Here is a 21,797-nt window from a genome sequence, read left to right as displayed (position 1 = left end):
GGCGACTATCAACAAGGCCTGGCCACAAAGGAGCAAAAAATACACCCTATAGGGTGGGGAAAGTAGTTGGCACTAAAATCAATCCAAGGTAAAAAAAAAATTGTCTCACAAGTCTTTATATTCAAGTGTATTTCAAACGTGATAAAACGTCGTTCTGTAGTTAAAAAATAGCAAGTTCTAGTGTGGCTTTGGTGTAATTAGTTAGAAAGCGCAGTGTTGTCTCACACTACCCCGGAGAGGGATTGCAATCGTCATTCCCGCGCTTGTCCCGAGGTGAAGTGTGAAGCAAATCAGGCTCACGCGGTCGTCTGCAATGCCTGAAGGCGAAAGAGCGTAGACGCGAGGAATGCAGTGATTTTTAAACGAAACGTCGTTTACCAGGACAGTGTGAAAGTCATGAGGAGCATAGTTAGGAACAAGTCAACTCTTGTGGAATTATTTGAGGAAAATGCTTGCTCCGAAGGCGTTGAAATCAGACAAGGGTCAAAACACTGATCGTGGTCCGGACGGTTCAAGCTCAGAGTTTTCAGAAGATGACACTCCGCTTGCCGTACGTTTGAATTCACAGGGAGCTAGCCGACTAAATGATGCAGGAAGGCAGCGTCTACGAGCCGCCTTATCTAAGAAAGGAGGCTTTGTTATCCCACGGAAAAAGAAACAGGCAAACGGTAAGATCTTTCATGTGACTTTCTTGAAATTGAACATGCTACTTGGCACATTTCGCAGCAAACGTGTTTTATACGTCGAGGTCAGTCTGCGTCGAGATTGTTGGACCCAAAGAATCTTATCTTAGCTTAAACGACTCCGTTTCATATTCTTTAATCATGACTCAGTTTTTCAATTGTCTTGTCTTTCAGAACTTCTTCAAGTTTCCAATTTTAATGCGAGAGAGGGGAAGGAATTGCTTCGACATGTCATGCAGTCGTACAGAGACACCGCTGTCGGGGCGACATTCAAATTCGAAAAACTAGAGCTAGTCTCCAACGATCAGCTATCCCGTGAGGTAAATACACAATATTCTATCCCTTGACGCAACCGAAATATGCTTTGAAGGCATATTTACATCAATTACTGTGCCTGTTTGTTCTTTGTTTAGTTCCAGGATAAAAAGCAATCGATGCGAAACGAATGGCGAAACGCAAGAGAACTCGAAGATAAATACGCGTTCCTCTACACCGTTGACCGAGATGAGGTTTGTATAGCTTACAGCTTAATTTTATTTTTAGAATTCTGCGTGAACTTATGAAGGTTAGCTAGTTTCGTTTTCGTGTCGGCACTTGTGTGCGATCAATTCTCGTTTACATTTCAGATCTGATTTCGTTGAATGAAATAAATTATTGGTTGTTTGTAAATATCCACGATGGTAGTTTTTTCCAGGTAGTTAGCTAAGTCAATGAAATAATTTTATAAATACGTTTAAGCTAGCCCTCAATGCGAAAGATTTACATGGTATTTTGTGATGTTTGGTTTTACATGAATTTGGGACAATAGATGGTGACGCTACATCAACGCGAATAGATAAAAAAAATTCTATCCATTGTTGATTTTTTTTGTGATAAGAATGGCAATTGCTTTTCCAGTTGCCACATGGCTATAAAATTCAGGATTATCTTACAGTTCTAATGATAAAACAAGCAGTTTTGGTATATTTAATTTTTATTACAATGAGAATATGATAAAATTATTTTGTAGACGTAAAAAGAGCAATGTATTTAATATTTGATATCGCACACATCTGCCTACATAATTGTCCGCTAAGTGGAGATCGATATTTTTAATGAGGAATATATTATTACTAATGGAAAGCAAGACATTTGTCATATTTGATAGATTTGCAGTTTAAATGTAATTCAGTAAATATCAGAATTTATTTTGTCAACAAAATTTTCAGTTTTGTGGGATACAAGAAATATTTCCTGCTATGCTTGATATGCTGTCTTGTCTTGCTTTCTGGGGTTAAAAGAATTTTTGTTCGGAAAAAAACTAAAATGTTAATTTGTTCAAAAATTCCCTTCTTTTACTGTTATAAAGACGGCTATAGTTAGTTTCCTGGATCAGGGATTAAAGCGCACACACACAAACTCAAACAAACAATGTTGTTATTAAATATGCACAAGGAAATACAAAGTCCTTGAGGAAATTAGATAAAATAAGCACATTGAGGGGATAAAAGAAGAGATTATTAGTACAAAGACATCTGTAAAATGAGCTGGTGTCAGGATTCAAGGAAATGAGTGTATGAATGAACAGATTATTTCCTTGGGAGATGGCAACCCCTTGTTATGCTAAATATGTGAAAAGCTGAATTCATATAAAAATTCTTGTGCGTACTTAGATGGCAAACTGGTATTGGTTGTATTTCTTTCTGGACATAACTTTTTGTGAGCTTGGTTTACCAAAATACATACATACATAGATACATAGACTTTATTTCCTCTCGAAATAAAATATTTATTTTATAACTAATCTACTGCGAAACTGAAATGCATTTAACTTGATTGTCATGGGAAATTTTCAAGCACATGCAATACAAATGTTATGATAATCTTTTCTGTTTTGTCTTGTTTAACAGGCAAGGAGAATTTGTGAGGTGGGTCTCGAGGTTGGATCGGCATCAATATCTTGTTTGGGAGACCCTTCAATGGGTAAGAAGTAAAAATAAATATAGTATAATCCCAATTCCTGAAATCCTCCGTTTCTTGGAACTCCCGATTTCTCCAACCAATTTTCATTTTCCTTGGAAAGAACTGATTTTACCCCCAATTTCTCAAACCTCCTGGTTTCTTGAACCAATTTTTGTGTGCCCTGGAGGATATTATGCCCTCTGGGGACTTATAAAGACATTATATATTGGAGGCTTATTAGATATGCAGAGGGAGGGGGTTATTTCTAATCAATATCATTTACAGCACATATAAAAAAAATAAAGACTACTCAACCCTCCAAGTTTATTTTTTTCCTTAGTGGCCATTTGGCCACCAACTACTCAAGTTTTGGTCGCCAGTGGAAAATTTTAGTCACCAAATTAAGCTGATGCTTTCAATCCTTCCTCTCAATTTAAGTCGCCAGGCTGGCGACCTTGGTTCAAATTTAGTCGCCAGCTCCAAAATTTTAGTCGCCATGGCGACTAAAATGGTCTTAACTTGGAGGGTTGCTACTTTTTTGAGTGATGTTTGGTGACACATTTTTACAGAATAGCAACAATAATAAGTAAATGTGATGGACAAATACCTTATTTCCTTTTTCTTCTAAATAAATAATTATTATTTGTCATAACTTACCATCTAGCTAGGGAGGGGGGCTTCCATCCAAAAGGGGGTTATTAGAGAGCGGGACTTTAAAGATAATGTACTAACACCGTAAAGAGAATAAGATCATGATCACTCTCGGGTTAAACTGCATTTTACATCTTGCCTGTAAAACTTTCTTAAAGTTTTAAGAAACCTCACAGCTGGTGCAGTCAGGCAAAGCTTTGTATTGGAGAATTTTAAAGTCATCCACACTTCTCTTTACGTTAGGTGTTTATCTTTGCCGCCATGCTGATGTGATATCCAAAAAGCCTCTGCTTCTGGGTGCCTTGGGATACCTGATCGTTTTCAAAGTCATCAAGGTTTGTACAAATGTTACTGTTACTTGTAGAACAGTTAAGTGCACAAGGGGACAAGTCCTAGAGATGGACTCTGCATTTTGTTGATCTTTTTGTCTGTAACATACAAGCAGGGCTCAGTTGTTCAAAGGGTGGATAATGCTATCCACTGGATAAATCGCTATCCTGTGGATAACTGTCATACAAAACCTACTACGCTATCCACCAGATAGTGATTTATCCAGTGGATAGTGTTATCCAGCCTTTGAACAATTGGGGCCAGGACTGCCTATCAACAAAATTGGGGGTCAAACTGCAACCCAAATTAACGCAACGACTACCAGCCCTTTATTTGTTTAGAAAGTTTCCTCAGCGGGCACACTTGATCAATGCATGATGTGGCATGACGTTGGGCAATAAATAACATGCCAAGTAAGGATGTGCACAAACAATTTGCACGAATGTCCTTGAAAAGAAAAAAATATTTACCGTAAAAACTCGTGTATAAGCCGCATCTTTTTGCCAAAATTTTGGGATCAAAATCGTGGGTGCGGCTTATCTACGGGACCATTGCTTTTGAGGGGTGTAAAATGCCCAGTCTGTAGTCAGAAAAAGCACTTAAAACCTTAAGTAAATAAACATTTATCATATTTAAACCTGCTGTTGTTGATCATTGCTTTTGGTAAAAGGTCTGGTTCCAATAAAAGCAGCTCTTATTTCCTCAGTCACGAATTGTTTTCCAGTAGTTCTTTCAAACGATTTCTCTGCACCTCGCTTGAGCAGCTAAACTTGAGCTGACATGGAATCTCCATTCTTCCACAAAGCTGCTTATTTGTTAAACTCCCATTGAGCAACAAGTTTTTATCAACACAGGGCTGATATGATTGGAAATCGAACTTTCAGTGATGGCTTTTCCATGTTGTTTACCGGACCAATCACCGATCGAACATGACTCATCTCAGACTTCTCTCTTTAAATGACTGTGTGGTTACTAAGCAATCGTTTTGTATTGTTCTAAATCTGTTGTGCTCGTACTATTTCAGTTCAAATTTATCTTTATCCACATTGGACTTTAGCAATAAAGACAATATCTTGACAAAAGAGCATCCTTATTGAAAGGTATTGAGATTTCAATTGAAGAGAAGCTTGCAAAAGGTTTTTTAAGAGGGGATTAATGAATTCAGCTCGCAGCAAATATACGGCTTATCTCCAACAAACAACTACTTCTTTACCTCAGCGCTTTTTAGAGTTTTTAATTTTTCTCAAAATCAAGCTTCAAAAATGGGGGTGCGGCTTATCTACGAGTGTGGCTTATACACAAGTCTTTACGGTACTTCTAATGTACTTCAAAGAAGGGTGTAACAAGTACAATTAAATTAAATTCAAATTTTAATGGCTTTTCAAGTGTTGGTAAATGAAAACCAAAATGTATGTTTATTTACATCTAAAGTTGCACCCTTTTCTTTTCAGGGCAAAGTGAAACCAGTCACAGAAAGGAGTGCTGCAGCCATTACAGATTTGCTTGAACCAACACCAAACTTTGACTGCCATGTTTCACGATCTGTCCAGAGCCTTCCAGCTAACAGTCCACTCAGCCAAGTGTTTGAGTATTCACAGGTCAGTAAAAGTCTGTACTTACTTACCTTATTTACTCGAATAAGCGCCGCCCCGAATAAGCGCCGCCCTCGAATAAGCGCCGCTTTTGGGACCAAGAAGTTAATAAGCGCCGCCCCCGAATAAGCGCCGCAGTCACGATGAGCCGCTTATTCGAGGAATTCCATGTAACTAAAAATAGCACTACAGAGCAACTCTAAAACAGCCTTGGAAATTCCTTTTCGTCAAAGGCGCCGTTTTGCAGTTCAAAGTTATTATATTTGACCGCTCGCCCAGGGCTGTCACTAAGGGCTGGGGGCCGGGGATTTTCCCCGGCTACAACGAGTTTGAGCCCCGGCTACTTTGATACAAAACCAAAACATGGAAAGTGAAAAATACATCAAATAACAGAATTGTGAATAAAAAACAAACCAATAGTTTATTAATTCAAATTATTTTTCACCTTTTAAAGAGAGCGATTGACATTTCATGTGAGGCTGTGATTGAAAACGCGTAAATATTGAACATTGTCATCTTCCTTTGAAAGCGCGTGATTTTACGTGTTAGTTTCATTCGGATTCTCTTGTTGTCGGAAATTCCGGCTCCGCGTGAAAATGTCATTGAAAAAACGGAGGGCAAAAGTGGATAAACGAATAAAACTGGATCCCTTCTTATCTTTTGGCTGTGCTTTAAGGTAAGATTATGTTTAATTGAAGAAACAACAGTTTGGGCTTCAGCACTTCTCTTTCGAATCGACAAGTGACCTGGATGATGCATGAAGGTGATTGCACAAGACGCATGTGGCCCAGTAATAGTCACACATGGACTTTCCATGGTTGAACTATGAACACTTTCCACACAAATAAAATCGGCAATCAGTTAACTGTAAACTTCAAAAAAATATTGAAGATCCGATACCAGGATTCATTGTAAGAAGATAAAAAGTGTTCTCTGGTAAAATATTTTAAAAATTATTAGCTTTCGACAGCCAGACTGCTGTCTTCGACGGATAAAAATGAAGTGATAAAATGGACCTAGAAATTTGAATATGACTAGCGAATCGCATATATTAAAAAGTTAAAAGTATGTGTAAAAGAATGTTAAACGGAGGGGGGTTTGAAGATTTCTTTCTTATGATATCAGCTGTGACTTTTGGTGGGTAGCCATTAGATTGTAACGCGATGCTAATGCGATCAATCTCACGGGCTTTTCCAGATTCCGAGTTTGGTAGTTTTAGAGCTCTATGCAGAAGTGTCGAACCCCCCAACACCTTCACCTGAAGAACTGGTTGGGATGTTCTTCAGTTGGGCTGATCCAATGAATAGTCAGAGTTTCGCGGTCCTTCCTTACATCAAAGGCATTACCGAACCTCTTACAAGAATTCTCAAAAGTCACGATATCCGAGTAACCAACAAACCAATCAAGACACTACAACAAGAGTTCCCTGTTCCCAAGTTTCGACCTCCGGTCGACGACCAGTGCAATGTTGTTTACAAAATCCCTTGTGCGTCTTGTCCCTGGAGTTACATCGGCGAGACAAAAAGATCGTTTAGCACACGGCGAAAAGAACATATCAGGAATACTAAACAATGCGCTAAAGGCTCCAATGTAGCAAAACATGCCTGGACTCTTGATCACGCCATCGACTTTGAAAACGCGGAGATAATTGACAAGGGCAACAATCGCATTAGAAAGACACTTGAATCGTGGCACACGGCAAAAACGGTCGAGGCCGACAACAATTCGTGCCCTCTGCCAGGACAATATAACATTCTTTTAAACAAACAGTAATTTAATATACACTTTTAGCATTCCGTTTAACATTCTTTTACACATACTTTTAACTTTTTAATTTATGCGATTCGCTAGTCATATTCAAATTTTTAGGTCCATTTTATCACTTCATTTTTATCCGTCGAAGACAGCAGTCTGGCTGTTGAAAGCTAATAATTTTTAAAATATTTTGCCAGAGAACGCTTTTTATCTTCTTGTAAACTTCAACTTGCAACATTATGTGTGTTCTTCTCTTGCCTGTTTTAATGCTGTTTGATCAGCTACATGTCAATAAACACAGATCAGTCGTACAGGACTTGTATGCGTTATTACACGTACTTTGTATGACAAAACATTGGCTTGTCTGAGTATTCTACATAAGTGCAGAAAGTTTTGTTGTGTGAATTTCTCAAAGCAATGGTTTTGGGTCAAGAAAAACAAACAAAAACAAACCAGTTTGACGTTCCCAACACGTTCCCGACGCCATGTTTTTTGGTCTTGCTCACGATTTACTTTCACTCATTCCCAGTCTTCCTCAACTTCTCTTTTCTGTCATGCTATTAGTCACAAGTCACGCCGTTTCAAATCCCATAATAAACGATAACTTTCGAAGACTTGTCAGATTCTTGTCGAATGGTGTAGAGAAAGAGAAAGTTGTAATTACTATGGCGTAAAAATTGCAGAAAATTTTAGTATTAGGAACAATTTTTGTTGTTTCCTAAACTCCCCCCCCCCCCCCCTCCCCTCAACAGCCTACAACAGAAAAATCTTGTACCCGGCTACATTTTTCATTTCCCCACCTACTTGAAAAATTAGTGACAGCCCTGCTCGCCCATTATTTTTTCTATCCAAAATTCTTACAATACGTAGTTCTGTTAACGTTGTGAAGGCCGTGAACAGCAAGCGTAAAAACTCTCTTCCATTAGAGACGAATACTGACAATCAAAAGTCCCTTCTTTTTGTAACTGTAGAAGTTTTGTCTATATTCGATTGTTTGTGGCGTCCAATTTTGAAATAAGCACCGCCCTCAAATAAGCGCCGCACTTGAGGCGCGAAAAATTTAATAAGCGCCGCGGCGCTTATTCGAGTAAATATGGTACTCTGCTTCGTGTATGGGTGCACATAAGGCCTCCAAAAAAAAAGTCTGTACTACAGGACTGCAAATAACAGTCAGTCATTGGACAACAGCCAACCAAAATTTGAACACAACCATGATCATGAGCAAATTGAACTTTCTTATATGCTGCTTCTCTGGAATGTGCTTTTGTGTTACAACAATTACAAGTCACATGTAAGAAAAATCAGAAATTGCATAAATTCAAACTACAATTGCATCAATGTCACAAAATGAGGGATTTGGGTAATGCAATTTCAGTTATCAGTAAATAAAATGTTTGCATTGTAGTAAAGGAAATAAAGTTCAGCATAATGTGATATGCGACCAAACTTTTCTTTTATCTGACCAAAATGGTACCCTTGTTGGAAATATGTCCTTTCAAGAAAAGATAATTATTTGCAGCCCTGGTACTTCTGTTTGTAATGTATATTTGGTGCCATTTTTTGTTATTTAGTTATAAGTCCACAAGTCACTTATTAGGTAAACATGTTGTTGTTTTCAGTATTATTTCTATGAGTTTGCTGAGGAGGGTGATGACCTTCATGTGAAGAGACCCAGGCAGTGTCTTCCTTATGCTGTTCTTACCTTTACCATGGTTGACTCATCTGCTCCTCATCAAGAGATTTCTGTTGTGCAGGTAAGAGAGGGTGCAGGCAGATTATTCACCAAGCTACCAAGCTTGAGAAAGAAAATGTGTAGCTCTCATTCTACCAGTGGTTGTCTAGACGTTCTGTCTTATATGGTTTTCTAGGGAAGCCGGTACTCCAAAACATTTAGTGTCTTCTTATCGTTAGCTTTCAAATGATCACTAATACATGTTGTTGGTCTTGCGTGCTTTGTTTGATGTCCATTGAAATAATTTGCGATTTTTGCACTTCTTTCAAGGAGGAGCTACCAAACTTACTGGACAACAGTGTACTCATACCACCTGCACCAATAATAAGACACGAAACAAGTAAGTTCCTTCAAACCAGTCCTACCTGAAACAAATATAAAGGTCATGTCCCAAAGCCTGGTGCTAGTGGATTTTATCTATCACTTGCCCTTGAGCAAGGAAGATCTTTCGACTTTTTGTTTGGATGTCAGACGAAGTGAGGCCATTGAAAAGGCCTTCAGCATAGCACACATTGGCCCCAACTTGCCAGGAGGGCGACCTGGAAAATCTTTTTTCACACACACACTGTTGAACCTCTGCTGATGGACACCTCTTTTATGGTGGATTTCCACTGATGTGTAAATTTAGCGACAATGTATGATTGACTTGCGTTAATGTGTACGTAAGCCGTTCATACATTGTCTTGAAATTTTTTCACGCATGTTAAAAATTATGTGTCAGTGTAAAACCGCCGTTACAAGGCTGCAAATAATTTTTTTTCACTTGAAAGGACATATGTCCTACTAAGATACCATCTTGGTTGGACAAAACAAAATTGTGGTTGGACAGATTTGTATTCATCGTTGCCATAAAATGATTTATGATCAAAAAATTGTCCGGACATTATGTCCGACCACACTTGGCATTTCTTCGGACATGAGCAAATTTTAGTTGGCCAATGTCCGATGACCGACTGTTATTTGCAGCCCTGCCATTAGGCAGACTTCTCCTGAAAGCAGACATTTAATCATGGTCCCAGCCACACATAAACACTACATTTTTAACTTCCCAAAGTGGACACTTTCAGGTCCCAAGTTCGTCGCTTATAGGATGTTGAACTGTTTTTATTAAAATGTTGAATTTATTGTCAACAGGAATCCCAGAGAAGAGACGAGGACGAAGTAGCCATGTGATTTGGATGGGAAAGATAGCTAACAAAGACAGAATCTTGGCCAATGCCCAACTTGTTTGCCATTCTGTGCAAAAAATCAAGCCTCCTTTTGAAATGTAAGTTTTCTTGGTAATGATGGACTTCAATTCAAATTCAGGGCAACGCTGTCCTCTAAGAAAATTCTAGATATTTTTTGTTCTATCCTGCACAAATCCCTGAAATATGCCTACAGCAGCCACCTCTTTACAATGGCCAAAGTTTTCGCTTCCAAAAAGACATTGCAAAATCTCAAACCTTTTAATTACAGAGCTGTTTAAGTCCATGATATATACACTTCTCTCTTTTTAAAAATACAGATAACTGAAAATGGCTTTACGGGCCCTAAAAGTTTTCGGGGCTTTTGAGAAAAGGGCCCCAGCCAGGAATGGTTTTTAAATTGTTGATTTATTTTTGTCTTTCAGTGGTGAAAAAATTGTGATGAAAGAGAAAATCTCCTTTCAGCAGCTGAGACCGTTGTTGACTTTCCCGCTCTTTCATGCAGGGCCTCCAGTTGTTACAGGAGTTTGCAAAGGTAATCCCTTCATTTTCATACTCAGAGCCACTCATAACATAGGAAACGGTTGTCACTTCTTCCACAAACCAGGGTTCTCAGTTGAACCCGTAACCCGTAACACCTGTCACGAGTGTCACTTGAAAGTGTTACGGCTGTCAAAGCACTGCAGTCAATAGATTTAAGTTACATAGCCTTTGGCCATGTAGTTACGGGTGAAAACAACACAGCAACAGCTGCTGAAATTTCTATTGAGAACCCTGACAAACCCACCCCTACTTGAAAGGCATTCAAGATTTAACCCCCAAAATCCACTCCGATGAGGTAGCTTGATAGACATCCATGTACTGTCACTGATTGCTTTAAATAAGGCTAAAAAAAACTTGAATTCCAGTTAACGCCCATGTGGTTAACGCCCGCGCAAGTGGAGGTTAGGTGCCCAAGGGGCCCGAGGGCTGCAATCGCAATCACACCCCAAGACGCCAGAACACCCAACTGCCCTGCCCAAACCCGCAACCCAGCCACGAGCCCCCCGCATCAGGCCCTGAACCCGAGCACCCGTCACACTCAAACTAAACAGCGCCAGCACATGGGATGGCTACGCAAGGGAGACACTGCTGGACGGCACTCTGCCCCAGCACTCCAGCAACCATATGAACACCACCAAAATGCTACAGAACAAACATATGCCAAATGCTAAAACGTTACAAACAAACGCCAGAAACGCTAAAAACACACTCATGGCCAGGCTCTTGCTCCTTGTCATTAACTATGACTTGTTAAATTACATTTAACTGTATCTTGCCCTTTGGACAAGGAGCTCTCAAGTTTTGCTTGCGTGGGGCAGTTTCATGCTTGGCTTAATTTACATTTTTTACAATTTTGTGGGCAGACGACTTGCCTGGGCCCTCGCCCATCAGGCAACTTAGAATAAAAAGTTACTTGCCGACAGAAAAACCTACTGATCCGTGAAGACTTGATGGCACCCATTTCATGCCCTGTTGGTTGTTACTTTTGGTTAAAAATAAAAACAAAGCAACAGACAATTGAATTAGCTACATCTTCAGGGTGACACTTTCCTGGTTATGGGACATAGATTAATTTCCAATATAAACTATTGGTTTTCTTTATTTTTCAGCATCCCTAGCTGGTGGTACTAGTTTCTTACACTGCGATTTACTTCCAGTTGAAGATGATCATGGAAAAATTCAGAAACTTGTTAAGTTTTTCCAAGAAAAAAACTGGGTATGTAACTCAATTTAAGATTAATGTAGATTTTTGAAGTTCTGGAAAAGAATGAAAACCTTCCCAGTGCTCGACACTAACGCTAGTACACTAGCCCAGGACTAGTAAAATTTCATGCTTGGCTAGTAAAAGTACTTTCCTACTAGCCCATAGACTAGTAAATTCGTGGAAAAATAAATCAACTACAACTCTATAACTTGGGAAGTTTTTCTCCCAGAAACCTTCATCAGGATCTAGTTTCCATAGCTTGAGTAATTTAAACCAGAGCGCTTGCGACCCACATCGCATACGGATTTATATCGTACGATCAACTCGCAAACCTGACGCCATCTTGGAAAAGACCCTCTGTCCTCGCTTCCATGACACCCAAAAGGGATCTGGGAGAGAGCCATAATAAGTCGGCCATCTTGGGGTTTTTGCGCGAGCGACCGCGCAAGCATGATTTCAAGCTTTTGTAACACTTTACCTGTACAAGAAAACCACCTTTAAGGGCCGATAATCGTGTGCCAGATTTACATTGTTCACCAGAGGATCACACACAGCATGAAGAGAAAAAGAAGTGTGATCCACGGTCAAGAAATTCTTAACCGAGTTGGATGATAGCATCGTTGCTGCGTCTCAGTGAAGGAAAGATGTACTTGTGTGGACTCAAACAAATATAGTGCTAAGAGATTAGCTGATTCAAACTTGGCTGTTTTTATGTTTTTTTAAAGGGGGGGGGGGGGTGGGGCTAGTGATTATTTGTACCTACTAGCCAATTGCCTAGTATCCAAAAAAGTTAGTGTCGAGCACTGCTTCCAACAAGTTTTGCAGACCTGGATATAGTTTCAAAAGTCAAGTTATAAATGACTTAAGAAATAGATCCATGTTTATTACCAAGTGTGATGCGATATTGTCAAATGGTTAGCGCAATGAATTACAGATTGAAGACACTAGCTGGTGACATTGTGTTCTTGGGCAAGACTCTCACATTGCTACCCCTACCCAGTATTTATTGGCTGGTACCCATTTATACACCTGGGGTGTAATGCTGTAATAGACTGGCATTTCTTCCAGGGATAGTAGAAATACTCCTAGTGACGTCATTTTTCAGAACCGGAGATAAGAGCCAGTCTGAATGGCCACTATTACTATTGGGGGCAACTGCTGAAAATCAAAGCATGAAATAAATTGAAGAAACTTTATTCAAAATGTTGCTCTCCTACCAATGTGTTGCATGCATGTTATTTAATTGACTGGGGTCATGATTTGTATTAAAAGAAATAATGTTACATACATATTAATCAATCAGTAAAAAAGCTCCTTGGACAGCAAGAATGAAAATTCTTGACTTCAACTCCTTTGGGAGAAGTTGGAAAGTTTTGTTATGGGAAGCTTGGGTTTCTGGTCTGTTAACATATTTCTGTATTAATTATTTTATTTGTAGGCTGGAATTGTCAAGTGCCCCGATGCTAACAGAGTAATATTTCTCATTCCTACCTCTCAAATCACTTTGGACCTTGGTAAATAGCATTTCTTATTGTACAGCAGCGATGACAGTGGTTCCATATTTTTCTTTTCCTTCAGAAATGCAAGTTTGCTGTAGTGTTATTCTTCTGACAAAATTTGCTAATTACTGGCACTTGTTGGATTACAGTGTTGGTATGCATAGATCTGCTTTCTTCAAAATAACAAAAACAATTTGCTATTTATCATGTAGGAATCACCACAGTAGATTCACCACCAGCGCTGCATGTTCTCCTTTTTGTGAAGAAACAGAAAACTAACAAAGGTAGGGGTGTGATTTAAAAATGTAAATTTGTAGGGTTTTTGCAAGGTCTTTATTGTAAGAAAATAACTAACACTTGCCAACTATAAGTAGCCAGAGACTGGTACAAATGTGTTTCTAATTCCATGTTGTCGTTTTTTTGCATTTACGCCTGCCTTTTTGGCCCGGGGGGGGGGGGGGGTACTCCCATATATGGGCTATATAGGTATGTGCCGCCCGATAGGGTATGGTTTTTGAGGTTCTCGGTCCTTAAATAGGGTATCATTTTTGGTCCTTTTGGCATTTTGTTCCTGGTTTGATCCTTAGATAGGGTGCCTATATTCTATCAGCTTTAATAAACGCCTAGGTAAACGAAAAAAAGGTATCTTAAAACTGAACTACCCGTTCAAGTATTAATAAAGCAATTTTACAAAGATTTGTGTTTGGCCGTGCGCGGTTAGCCGCTATTTGGGTCGTCACGGAACGCTTTTCCTTCCCTTGAATAGGGTGTCATTTTTCGGTTTGGGGTATCAATTTTCACTTTCTTTATCCTTAAATAGGGTAAGGGTTTAAGAACCTTGGCGGCACACCCTTATCCGAAATTTATGGGAGTACTCCCCCCCCCCCAGGCTTTTTGACAAGGCCTCAAAATGTGTTATAAAGAGTTACTCGAATGCTAAGGCTTCCTTGCTTTTTCGTGGATGGAAGCTTTACTTTCACAGTGCCTGCCATCTGGGCAAGTGACCTTAAGAAAAGTCCCAGAGCTGTCTGGACTGATAGGTGGCAATGGACCTTGTGCAGCAGAAGCTGACATAGCAACCGCCACTTAAGGCTACGCAGATAAGAACGATGAAATATGGCTATCATACGAAAAATGGGACCACAAAGAAAAACTCTCCCTGATGGAAGAGTCCCATTTGTTCATTTATAATCCCAGGTTTTGTTTATTTATGGCGTGACTAAGCACCACCATTCCCCAATTAATGATAAATGGAAAAATAAATTTCCTTGTGCTGCGTGGTACTTGTAAAAGTACAAAAGTATAATAAAGTTCTCACTAAATGAGTTGAAAGTGCCTTTTAACTCTTTTAACTTTTTTAACTATTTTAAAGGCACTTTCAACTCATTTAGTGAGAACTTTATTATTCTCCAATTATGCTTTTTAAATATAACTCTTTTGTTTTTTAACTCAGTTGGTGTTTATTTTGTTATAAAGGTAGTCCAGTGATCAAGTCAATGGCAAGTGGTTCAGTAAGGGAGAAAGACTCGCGGGTAGTAAGCCAAATTCAAAAGGAACTGAAAAGACAGTTAAGTGTAAAGGCTGATGCAAAGGAGAAGCCCACTGAACAAAGGAGGCATAGCCTGGACTCTGCAAGACCAGCAGTTGCATTAGCATCTAGCATCAAGGATCCACCGAATCCTGCACCTGTGTTGCAATCATTTGAAAAAGGGTTGACAAGTGAGCAAACAGTTCAGTGGAAGCATGCAGTAGAAAACTGGCTCAGTAGGCCGCATCCTTTAGGAGGCACAGAAGCAGAGTTACAAAAGACAGCAGCTAGCAGTGGCAGTGTCGTAAAAGCTGCTCCCTTGTCATCTTCTGTAGCTCATGTTCCAAAGCCTAGTAGAGTGCCGGCAGCAGTGACGCCACTTAATGTTCCTGTTCAAGGTGTGCCCCCAAGGTCTAGTGGTAGTACAGAGCAACAAAGATTGATGCCTAGGCCACAAGATGTACACGTAAAAAAAAAAAAAAAAAAAACATGTAAGACCTAGTGGCAGCACAGAGCAACAAAGAGTGATTCCTGGGACACAAGATTTGCACGTAAGATCTAGTGGTGGTACAGAGCAACAAAGAGTGATTCCTGGGCGACAAGATGTCCACGCAAGATCTAGTGGAAATGCAGAACAGCACAGATCTGGGCAGCAAGCTGATGTTATATCAAGACAGCTGAACCAGGAGAATGTCATCAAGAAGGATGCCAAGCCATCTCTCCCACCTCTATTGATAAGAAAACAGGAGCACAGAGAAGATCCTAGGTTAAAGATGAGGCGTTCCCTTGATGAAGAACCAAGCACAGGTTTAAAATCTCCAAATGCACCACAGACTAGCCATGGTACTCCATACAACGCACAAGAAGCACTGCAAGCACAGGGTGTGAAAATGGATTCTACTTCCACTGCACCAGTAGCAACAACACCACCGCCGCCACCACCATCTACACCACCTACACCACATATGAAGTATCAAGTAAATGATAAATCCCTAAAGGAGTTGTTAGAAAAGATAAATCTTCCAAAGCGAGAAGAACCAGCTTATAAAGTAACTCTTGATGATGGCACAAGACGAGCTTTAGAAATCATAAAGCAGCAAGATGTGGTTAAGAGAAGTAAACCTGAGTTGCAGGATGCTAAAACAGTTACAATGGACACCAAAACAGATGGTAAGTTGGATACTTCAGTACACACAAACAATGAGAAGTCTGTCAAGAGAAGTAGCAGTAGTGTAAGTGCAACACAGGAAAAAGAAAAAAGAATTAAAACTGATCAAGCCAATCCTGTGAGTAAAAATTTGTCCACCGCGAAAACTGAAGTACAAACACTGTCATCCAGAGTACAACCCACAAAGCGTGGAGAAAGCAGGAAAGGGGAAAGGCAGTCACCTGCAGAAAGATCTGTAAAGAAACCTCTGAAATTTTCTAACGTGAAAGAAAACAAAAACCAAAATGACTCTTCAAGTGGTCAAGAAATAACAAAGCCAGTTGTTAAGACTGCAGTGCCAGAGTTGGTAGAGGCTCCTTTTCCAAAAATATCTTCTCTTGATACCCTGAGAAGCCCACCAACTTCTGATAAGATGTCCAAAGCACCCAAGTTGAAGTTGATTCTAAAGTCGAGAGACCAAAAAGAAGTTTCTGGAGAGTCCTCTTCTGGTGACAACAGTGAATCCTCTGAAAACAAACTGACAAAGCAACCCAAAGAGACAGAGCATGAGCAAAAAGGTGACTTACAGAGAGACAGAAAGTCCATCGATTCACAAGTGTCCATGGATGAACAAAAAGGTGACTCACAGAGAGACAGAAAGTCAATTGATTCACCAGTGGCCATGGATTTAAGCCCCCAATGTACCACACCGAGTGGATCAGGATCAGTAAGCCCTATAACTGTAGTATCCTCAAAAGGGCGATATCATACACCAGTACCTCCCACAACAACTCTAACAACTCCAGTGCACTCAGCCCAGGCTTATTCAACTCCAGTCACTTCAGCGTTTCCATTTACTCCACCTCTTCCACAAGGTCCCTTTCGGAGTCCAATTATACCATGTCCAAGTCAGCCAAGACACACTCCTGCAGGTCAGCAACCAGTTCATCCCATGCCATTTGGCCCCCCTTTGTCAGCTGCATCTTCCTGTGGTACCACTTCTCTGCCTGGTGTTTCACCCATGTTACCCAGTTCTTCAATGTCGCCTGTGCCAACTGGTGGGTCTGTTCCTTTTGGTCGTCCCATTCAAGCTGCTTCGTCCTTTGCACCGCAATCTGCCATTCCACCCAGTCCTGTTACCCCAGCTACGCCTGTACCACCTAACATGGGGGCTTTTGCTGGCAGCCCATCGTTTCCACCATTACCACCTGCACATCCAGCCAGTCACCAAAGGAAAAATAGTTTAGATGCATTTCCCAATGTGCCAGTGTCCTCATCTTCTGGACAATTTCCAACTGTATTTCCCAATGCCCCAGTGTCCTCATCTGCTGGACAATTTCCAACACTATTTCACAATACGCCAGTGTCCTCATCTGTGGGACAATTTCCAACAGTATTTCCTGGTCAGCAATGGACAGTTACCCCTCCTCACAGTCAGAGGTTTGGATTTCCAACAAACATGCCTCCTCGTCCAGGAGTAGTGGCCATTTCACCACCTGAGGTGCCCCAGTGGCCTGCAAACTCTGCTCTACCAAGGCCAGGTCTTCCACCACCAGGTCTCCCACCACCAACTGGAAGACCACCTCAGGTTTTCCCACAACAGTTAGGAGGTCCTTCACAAACTGCACCCTTTCCAGGGTCACCAGCAGAGATGCCTGTTGTACAACCACATGGAGGAGGATTTATGCCAATTGGAGCTCCAAGATTTCATGTACCCCCTGTACTACCTGCAGGACCAGCCCTTCCACAGCGTGGTGGCATTCCTGTGGCACCACAAATGGCCCCAGTGCATCCCATATTTGGCATACTCCCTACACAACTTCAATTCCAACCACGGATTCCTTTTCAACAGCCAGCCCCCATTGGATATTGGGAAGCACCTCTAAAGAAACCACCTGTACCCAGTGAATGTGGCCATGTGGGACCAATCCATTCTCACTCCTCAGGACAGAAGCATTCAAAGCAGTCACAATCAACACCACAACCACTGCCTCAGAAAACTATAGACCCTGGCGTTAAAAAGGCACAGAAAGAAGTCAAAGATCAGAAAAAGGAAAACTCCAGTGACGCTGGCTCAGAAGGTCCAAAAGGCACTACTTCTGTTCAAAAGGGAGTCGATAAAGAAAAGTCAAATGCTCAGTTAGATAAGCAGAAAGAAGTTGCTGCAAGCAAGCCAGAAGTGACTGATGCTATTAATTCAAAAGAGGACAAAGTGGCAACGGCTAGTAGCAGTGACAAGAAGGAAACACCCAGCAAAGATGAAGAGATTGTAAGTGAAAATGTAGAGGAGACTATTGTTGGCAATGAAAAGCAGCTAAGTGGAAACACAGATGATGCAAAAGTCAAAGATTCTGAAAAACTGAGTTTTGACCAGACATCTCTGCAACACCCAAATAAATCAGCAAGTAAAAGTGCATTGAGTCCAGATTCTGCTTGCAGTAAAGAAAACCAAAATGAAGGTGGAGCTGAAGGAAGGCCATGCAGGGAAGATTCAACCACACAAGGAAATAAAGGTTTAGCAGAAAACGATGGTGCTGAAGGTGTATCAAGTAAAATATGCATTAAAGTTGAGGAACCTTGTCAGGTGACTGTCAATGAACTTCACATTTCTAGCTCTCAGGATACAAAAGAATTTTCTAGCAGCTTTGGTGACAAGCACAGTGATGTTGTAAATGTTTCAATCAATGGAAGTAGTGCCAATGTTGTTGAAGTTGAGCCTCCTTTCTGTCTGCCCACAACAACTTATCAAACTGAAGCAGAACGCAAGGGATCCAATGCAGTCAGTAAAATCTATGATATTCTTAGACAAAATGCTCAACAGTCAAGATCTGAAACCGATTCAGCTGACCAGGAGGAGGAAGAAGAACTGGATGATCCTGACAAACCTGATAACCCAGACCCTATTGCTATGGATGATGAGCTCAATGCCGATGAAGAAGGTGGGGGCAAAATGGAGTTAGAAAGTTATGGAGAAAGGCAGAAAAACCATCCAGCTACAGGACACTTAAGTGTATTCAACAGGCAGAATATGTCAAATTTAGGAATTCTTAAAATTGTTTATCATAGATAGTTAGTTAATAAGTTAAAAAGGTGTCCGGGTACTGGTGTCCTCCTGCTTTGTTTTTTTTTGGTTCACCCTTTATCTGCAAGACACAATTTAAGCTCTTGGGTTTATTTAGTGGAATTTAAGGGAAGAGAAAATTTTAGTCAGTAAATGTTTGAATAGTATAAATTTTGAGCAAAACATATTTTGAGGGCCACAGTTTTCTAAGTCCAAAAATATTATAGTCTATGGGCTGCCATAAAATGTTCAAGGTACTGTGGTAGGTTTTATCTTGGTGGAATTCTACTGACTCGCTGTTTGAATTGTCAGCTCTTTGATAGTACTTCTGGTCAATAGCTTTGATTTGAAAGGTCCCATTCTAGGGTTTTATCCACAGACTTGTACCACATAAAAACAGTACAGATGAAACTGCAGGTAACGTTCATTTAGTGGTCTCAGACTAAAAGTTTGGAGCATGGTTTTCTTATGCAAGATTTTTCTCTAGAAGTAAATAGCTTAGGAGGTTAAGAGGAAAACTCGTAAATAGATACTTCTGCTGCTAATAATGATACACTTGCACCCTTCAATACAGACACTAATGGGACAGGGAAGAGCTTCCATTTTTTGGAAGTGTCTGTATTAAGGTGGTGTTACACGGGACAACTTGCAACAACGATTTTTCATTGTTGCCCGAAAAATCGTTCACCGTTTAACATGGTACCGGGACGATTTTTTGCGCAACATTTTACTTAGCAACACGTTGCGAGTTTTTGAAACCAAGTCAAAAACTCGCAACGCAAGATGACGAACATTCATCCAGTTGGCTCGTGTAACAGGGCCGCCGTCGATTTTTCGCGCAATACCTTCCCAGAATTATGTTCAACATGGACTGCAAGCGCGCACAAAATGTTGCGAGTTGGCATTGCACTGAAAATCGTCTCGTGTAACATGCATGTTGCCAAGTGCATTTTGTAGGATGTTGCGCGAAAAGTTGACTCGTTTAACATACCACGAAAAGTTGACGCGGTGTTACGCGAATAATCGTTGTTGCAAGTTGTCGCGTGTAACATCACCTTTACAAAGGTAGAGTTTATATGAATTTTGGTCTCTTTTGGACCAAGTGTCCCCAATAGGGAGGTGTCTGTAAAGAGAGGTTTGACAGTAACACTTTGTAGCGAGCATATTAGGTGATAATGTAGGCCAAAATAATTTTTTTTCACCATGCTGTCACCGAGTAAACTCGCGATCTTGTTTATTTTGACTATTAATTTACTTTGCACCAAGGTGTCACAGAAGAGGAAAAAATGTTATTCAGTGGAGAAGAGAGCACTGCAAGTGAACAGGCTGGCCATTTAGATACTGGATTACGAGTTGTCCAGCTCCTTGAACTCGGTGGAATTAAAGACAACAAGGAGAAGGACATAGGTATCAAAGAGTCCTCAACCTTCGTTTCTAATGAAGAACACAACGATGGTCAGGCACAAGGGGAAATTCCTAGTTTAGTGCCATTATACAAGAAGCCACAAGAGACTTTACCCATGGACAGTGAATTTGAAGATATCAGTGATGTGTCAGATGAAGGAACACCTGAAAGAGACCTTCCTGGTACTTAAGCATTAAAATAATATAGGATTCCGGTAAACATTGGCATTATTTTACTTAGGATGAAGCAGGGCTCCAAGAAAGGCCCATCTGGTCGTCTGAGACATGAAGCTTTTTCCCGCTGAGCAAGTAACTTTGCCTGATTGGCAATGACCTGGGCAAGCTGTTTGCCAACTAAATAATTTATGATTTCAAGCCAAAATGTAAACTTACACAAGTGTATGACTCTGACACAAGAGTTGAATGTGTGATGGACAAGCTGAAATTAAAGGTTTTTTTGCAAGTCCTGGCATGAAGGAATCAGTTCTGTGGAATTGTCTATCGTTTTAAAACAATGAAAAACTTTGTTGAGCAAATTTCTGATACTCCACTATCCTTGATGTGGAGAAGGCATTTGTAAAGGACAAACACCAGGTCAAAATGAGTTGGCAGTAATACTTTGAAGGGCATACTCTTGTTTGACAACACATACTTGGATAATTCCAGCAAAACAAGAAAACATGGCTAGTTTAGATTTGATGCCTGTTCCTTGCAAACATTGAAAGTTCAAAGTAAAAAAAAAAAACAGAACCGCATGAAAATGCTGCTCTATACGTTTCATTTGAATAGTCACACACTAGGATTTTTTTACACAGACTTTAAAATTAGAACCACTGCGTGGCATAATATTCAGTACAACCTTGTCTAGAGTTTGATCCACATTGTACTTAAAAGTTAGAATCACACTTATTATTAACTTCAGGTTTTAAACGATTAAAAAGATAAACCATACCTTAATTCTGTTTTTTGTTTTCTTTCCCTCAGGGTATGGCTCTGTGGATATTGAACAGCTATGGTCATCTAAGACAATGGATACAGCTCGCACTACTGTTCCAGAATCAACTGCTACTCCTGTGGAACCACCAAAGGAACTGCCCAGACCTAAGGCTGAGGTTGAACGCAAAGAGGCAGATAGTTCAAGCTCTACCAGGGACAGACATCAAATGCGCAAAAGGCATGTTACTGTTGATTCCCAGAAGAGGAAGAGATGGGAAAGCTCCAGTAAGGGCAACGACGCAGATGAATATTCATCTTCACCGAAAAGAAGTAGGAAGCATACTCGTGAGAGACGAAGCCGCTGGGAATCTCCTGATCGGCACAACACTGTGGACAGTTCAAAGAAAGGAGTTAGACGTAGAGTCAAAGAAACAAACAATGATGTATCCAGCCCCCCTGAGACTAACCTCCCTCCACGGATTGTAAGCGGTTTTAAAGGAGGATCACTTCAGATTACCATTTTACGAGGTCAGCAAAGTGATTAAATTTAAATTTGTTTTGTTTGGTATCTTTTTTTTTGGGAGGGGGGGTAGGGGGTAGGAGG

General features: G+C 40.4%; 1 protein-coding gene across 2 annotated transcripts in view; it reads left to right on the top strand.

Moving 5' to 3' along the window:
- The first annotated feature begins 282 nt into the window (after positions 1-282).
- Positions 283-21,797, top strand: part of LOC144653411 (uncharacterized) — a 48,238-nt gene continuing 26,723 nt past the window's right edge. Inside the window, exons 1-17 of one of the 2 annotated variants that reach the window (XM_078513398.1) lie at positions 283-668; positions 858-1,003; positions 1,097-1,192; positions 2,573-2,645; positions 3,519-3,610; positions 5,057-5,203; positions 8,572-8,706; positions 8,955-9,024; positions 9,819-9,951; positions 10,297-10,406; positions 11,524-11,630; positions 13,057-13,132; positions 13,330-13,401; positions 14,594-15,056; positions 15,202-18,731; positions 20,120-20,440; positions 21,242-21,721. In XM_078513398.1, coding sequence (XP_078369524.1) covers positions 449-668; positions 858-1,003; positions 1,097-1,192; positions 2,573-2,645; positions 3,519-3,610; positions 5,057-5,203; positions 8,572-8,706; positions 8,955-9,024; positions 9,819-9,951; positions 10,297-10,406; positions 11,524-11,630; positions 13,057-13,132; positions 13,330-13,401; positions 14,594-15,056; positions 15,202-18,731; positions 20,120-20,440; positions 21,242-21,721 — 6,271 coding nt within the window. In that variant the 5' untranslated portion in view covers positions 283-448. Of the gene's footprint in view, positions 669-857; positions 1,004-1,096; positions 1,193-2,572; positions 2,646-3,518; positions 3,611-5,056; positions 5,204-8,571; positions 8,707-8,954; positions 9,025-9,818; positions 9,952-10,296; positions 10,407-11,523; positions 11,631-13,056; positions 13,133-13,329; positions 13,402-14,593; positions 15,059-15,143; positions 18,732-20,119; positions 20,441-21,241; positions 21,722-21,797 lie in introns of both variants that reach the window. The other variant, XM_078513397.1, reaches the window with a different exon arrangement.

This window comes from Oculina patagonica, chromosome 5, assembly GCF_052425735.1.
Source record: "Oculina patagonica isolate OP01 chromosome 5, crgOcupat, whole genome shotgun sequence".
NCBI lineage: Eukaryota > Metazoa > Cnidaria > Anthozoa > Scleractinia > Oculinidae > Oculina > Oculina patagonica.
Note: the sequence above shows the minus strand (reverse complement) of the source record. Positions and strands in the feature narration are given on the sequence as shown.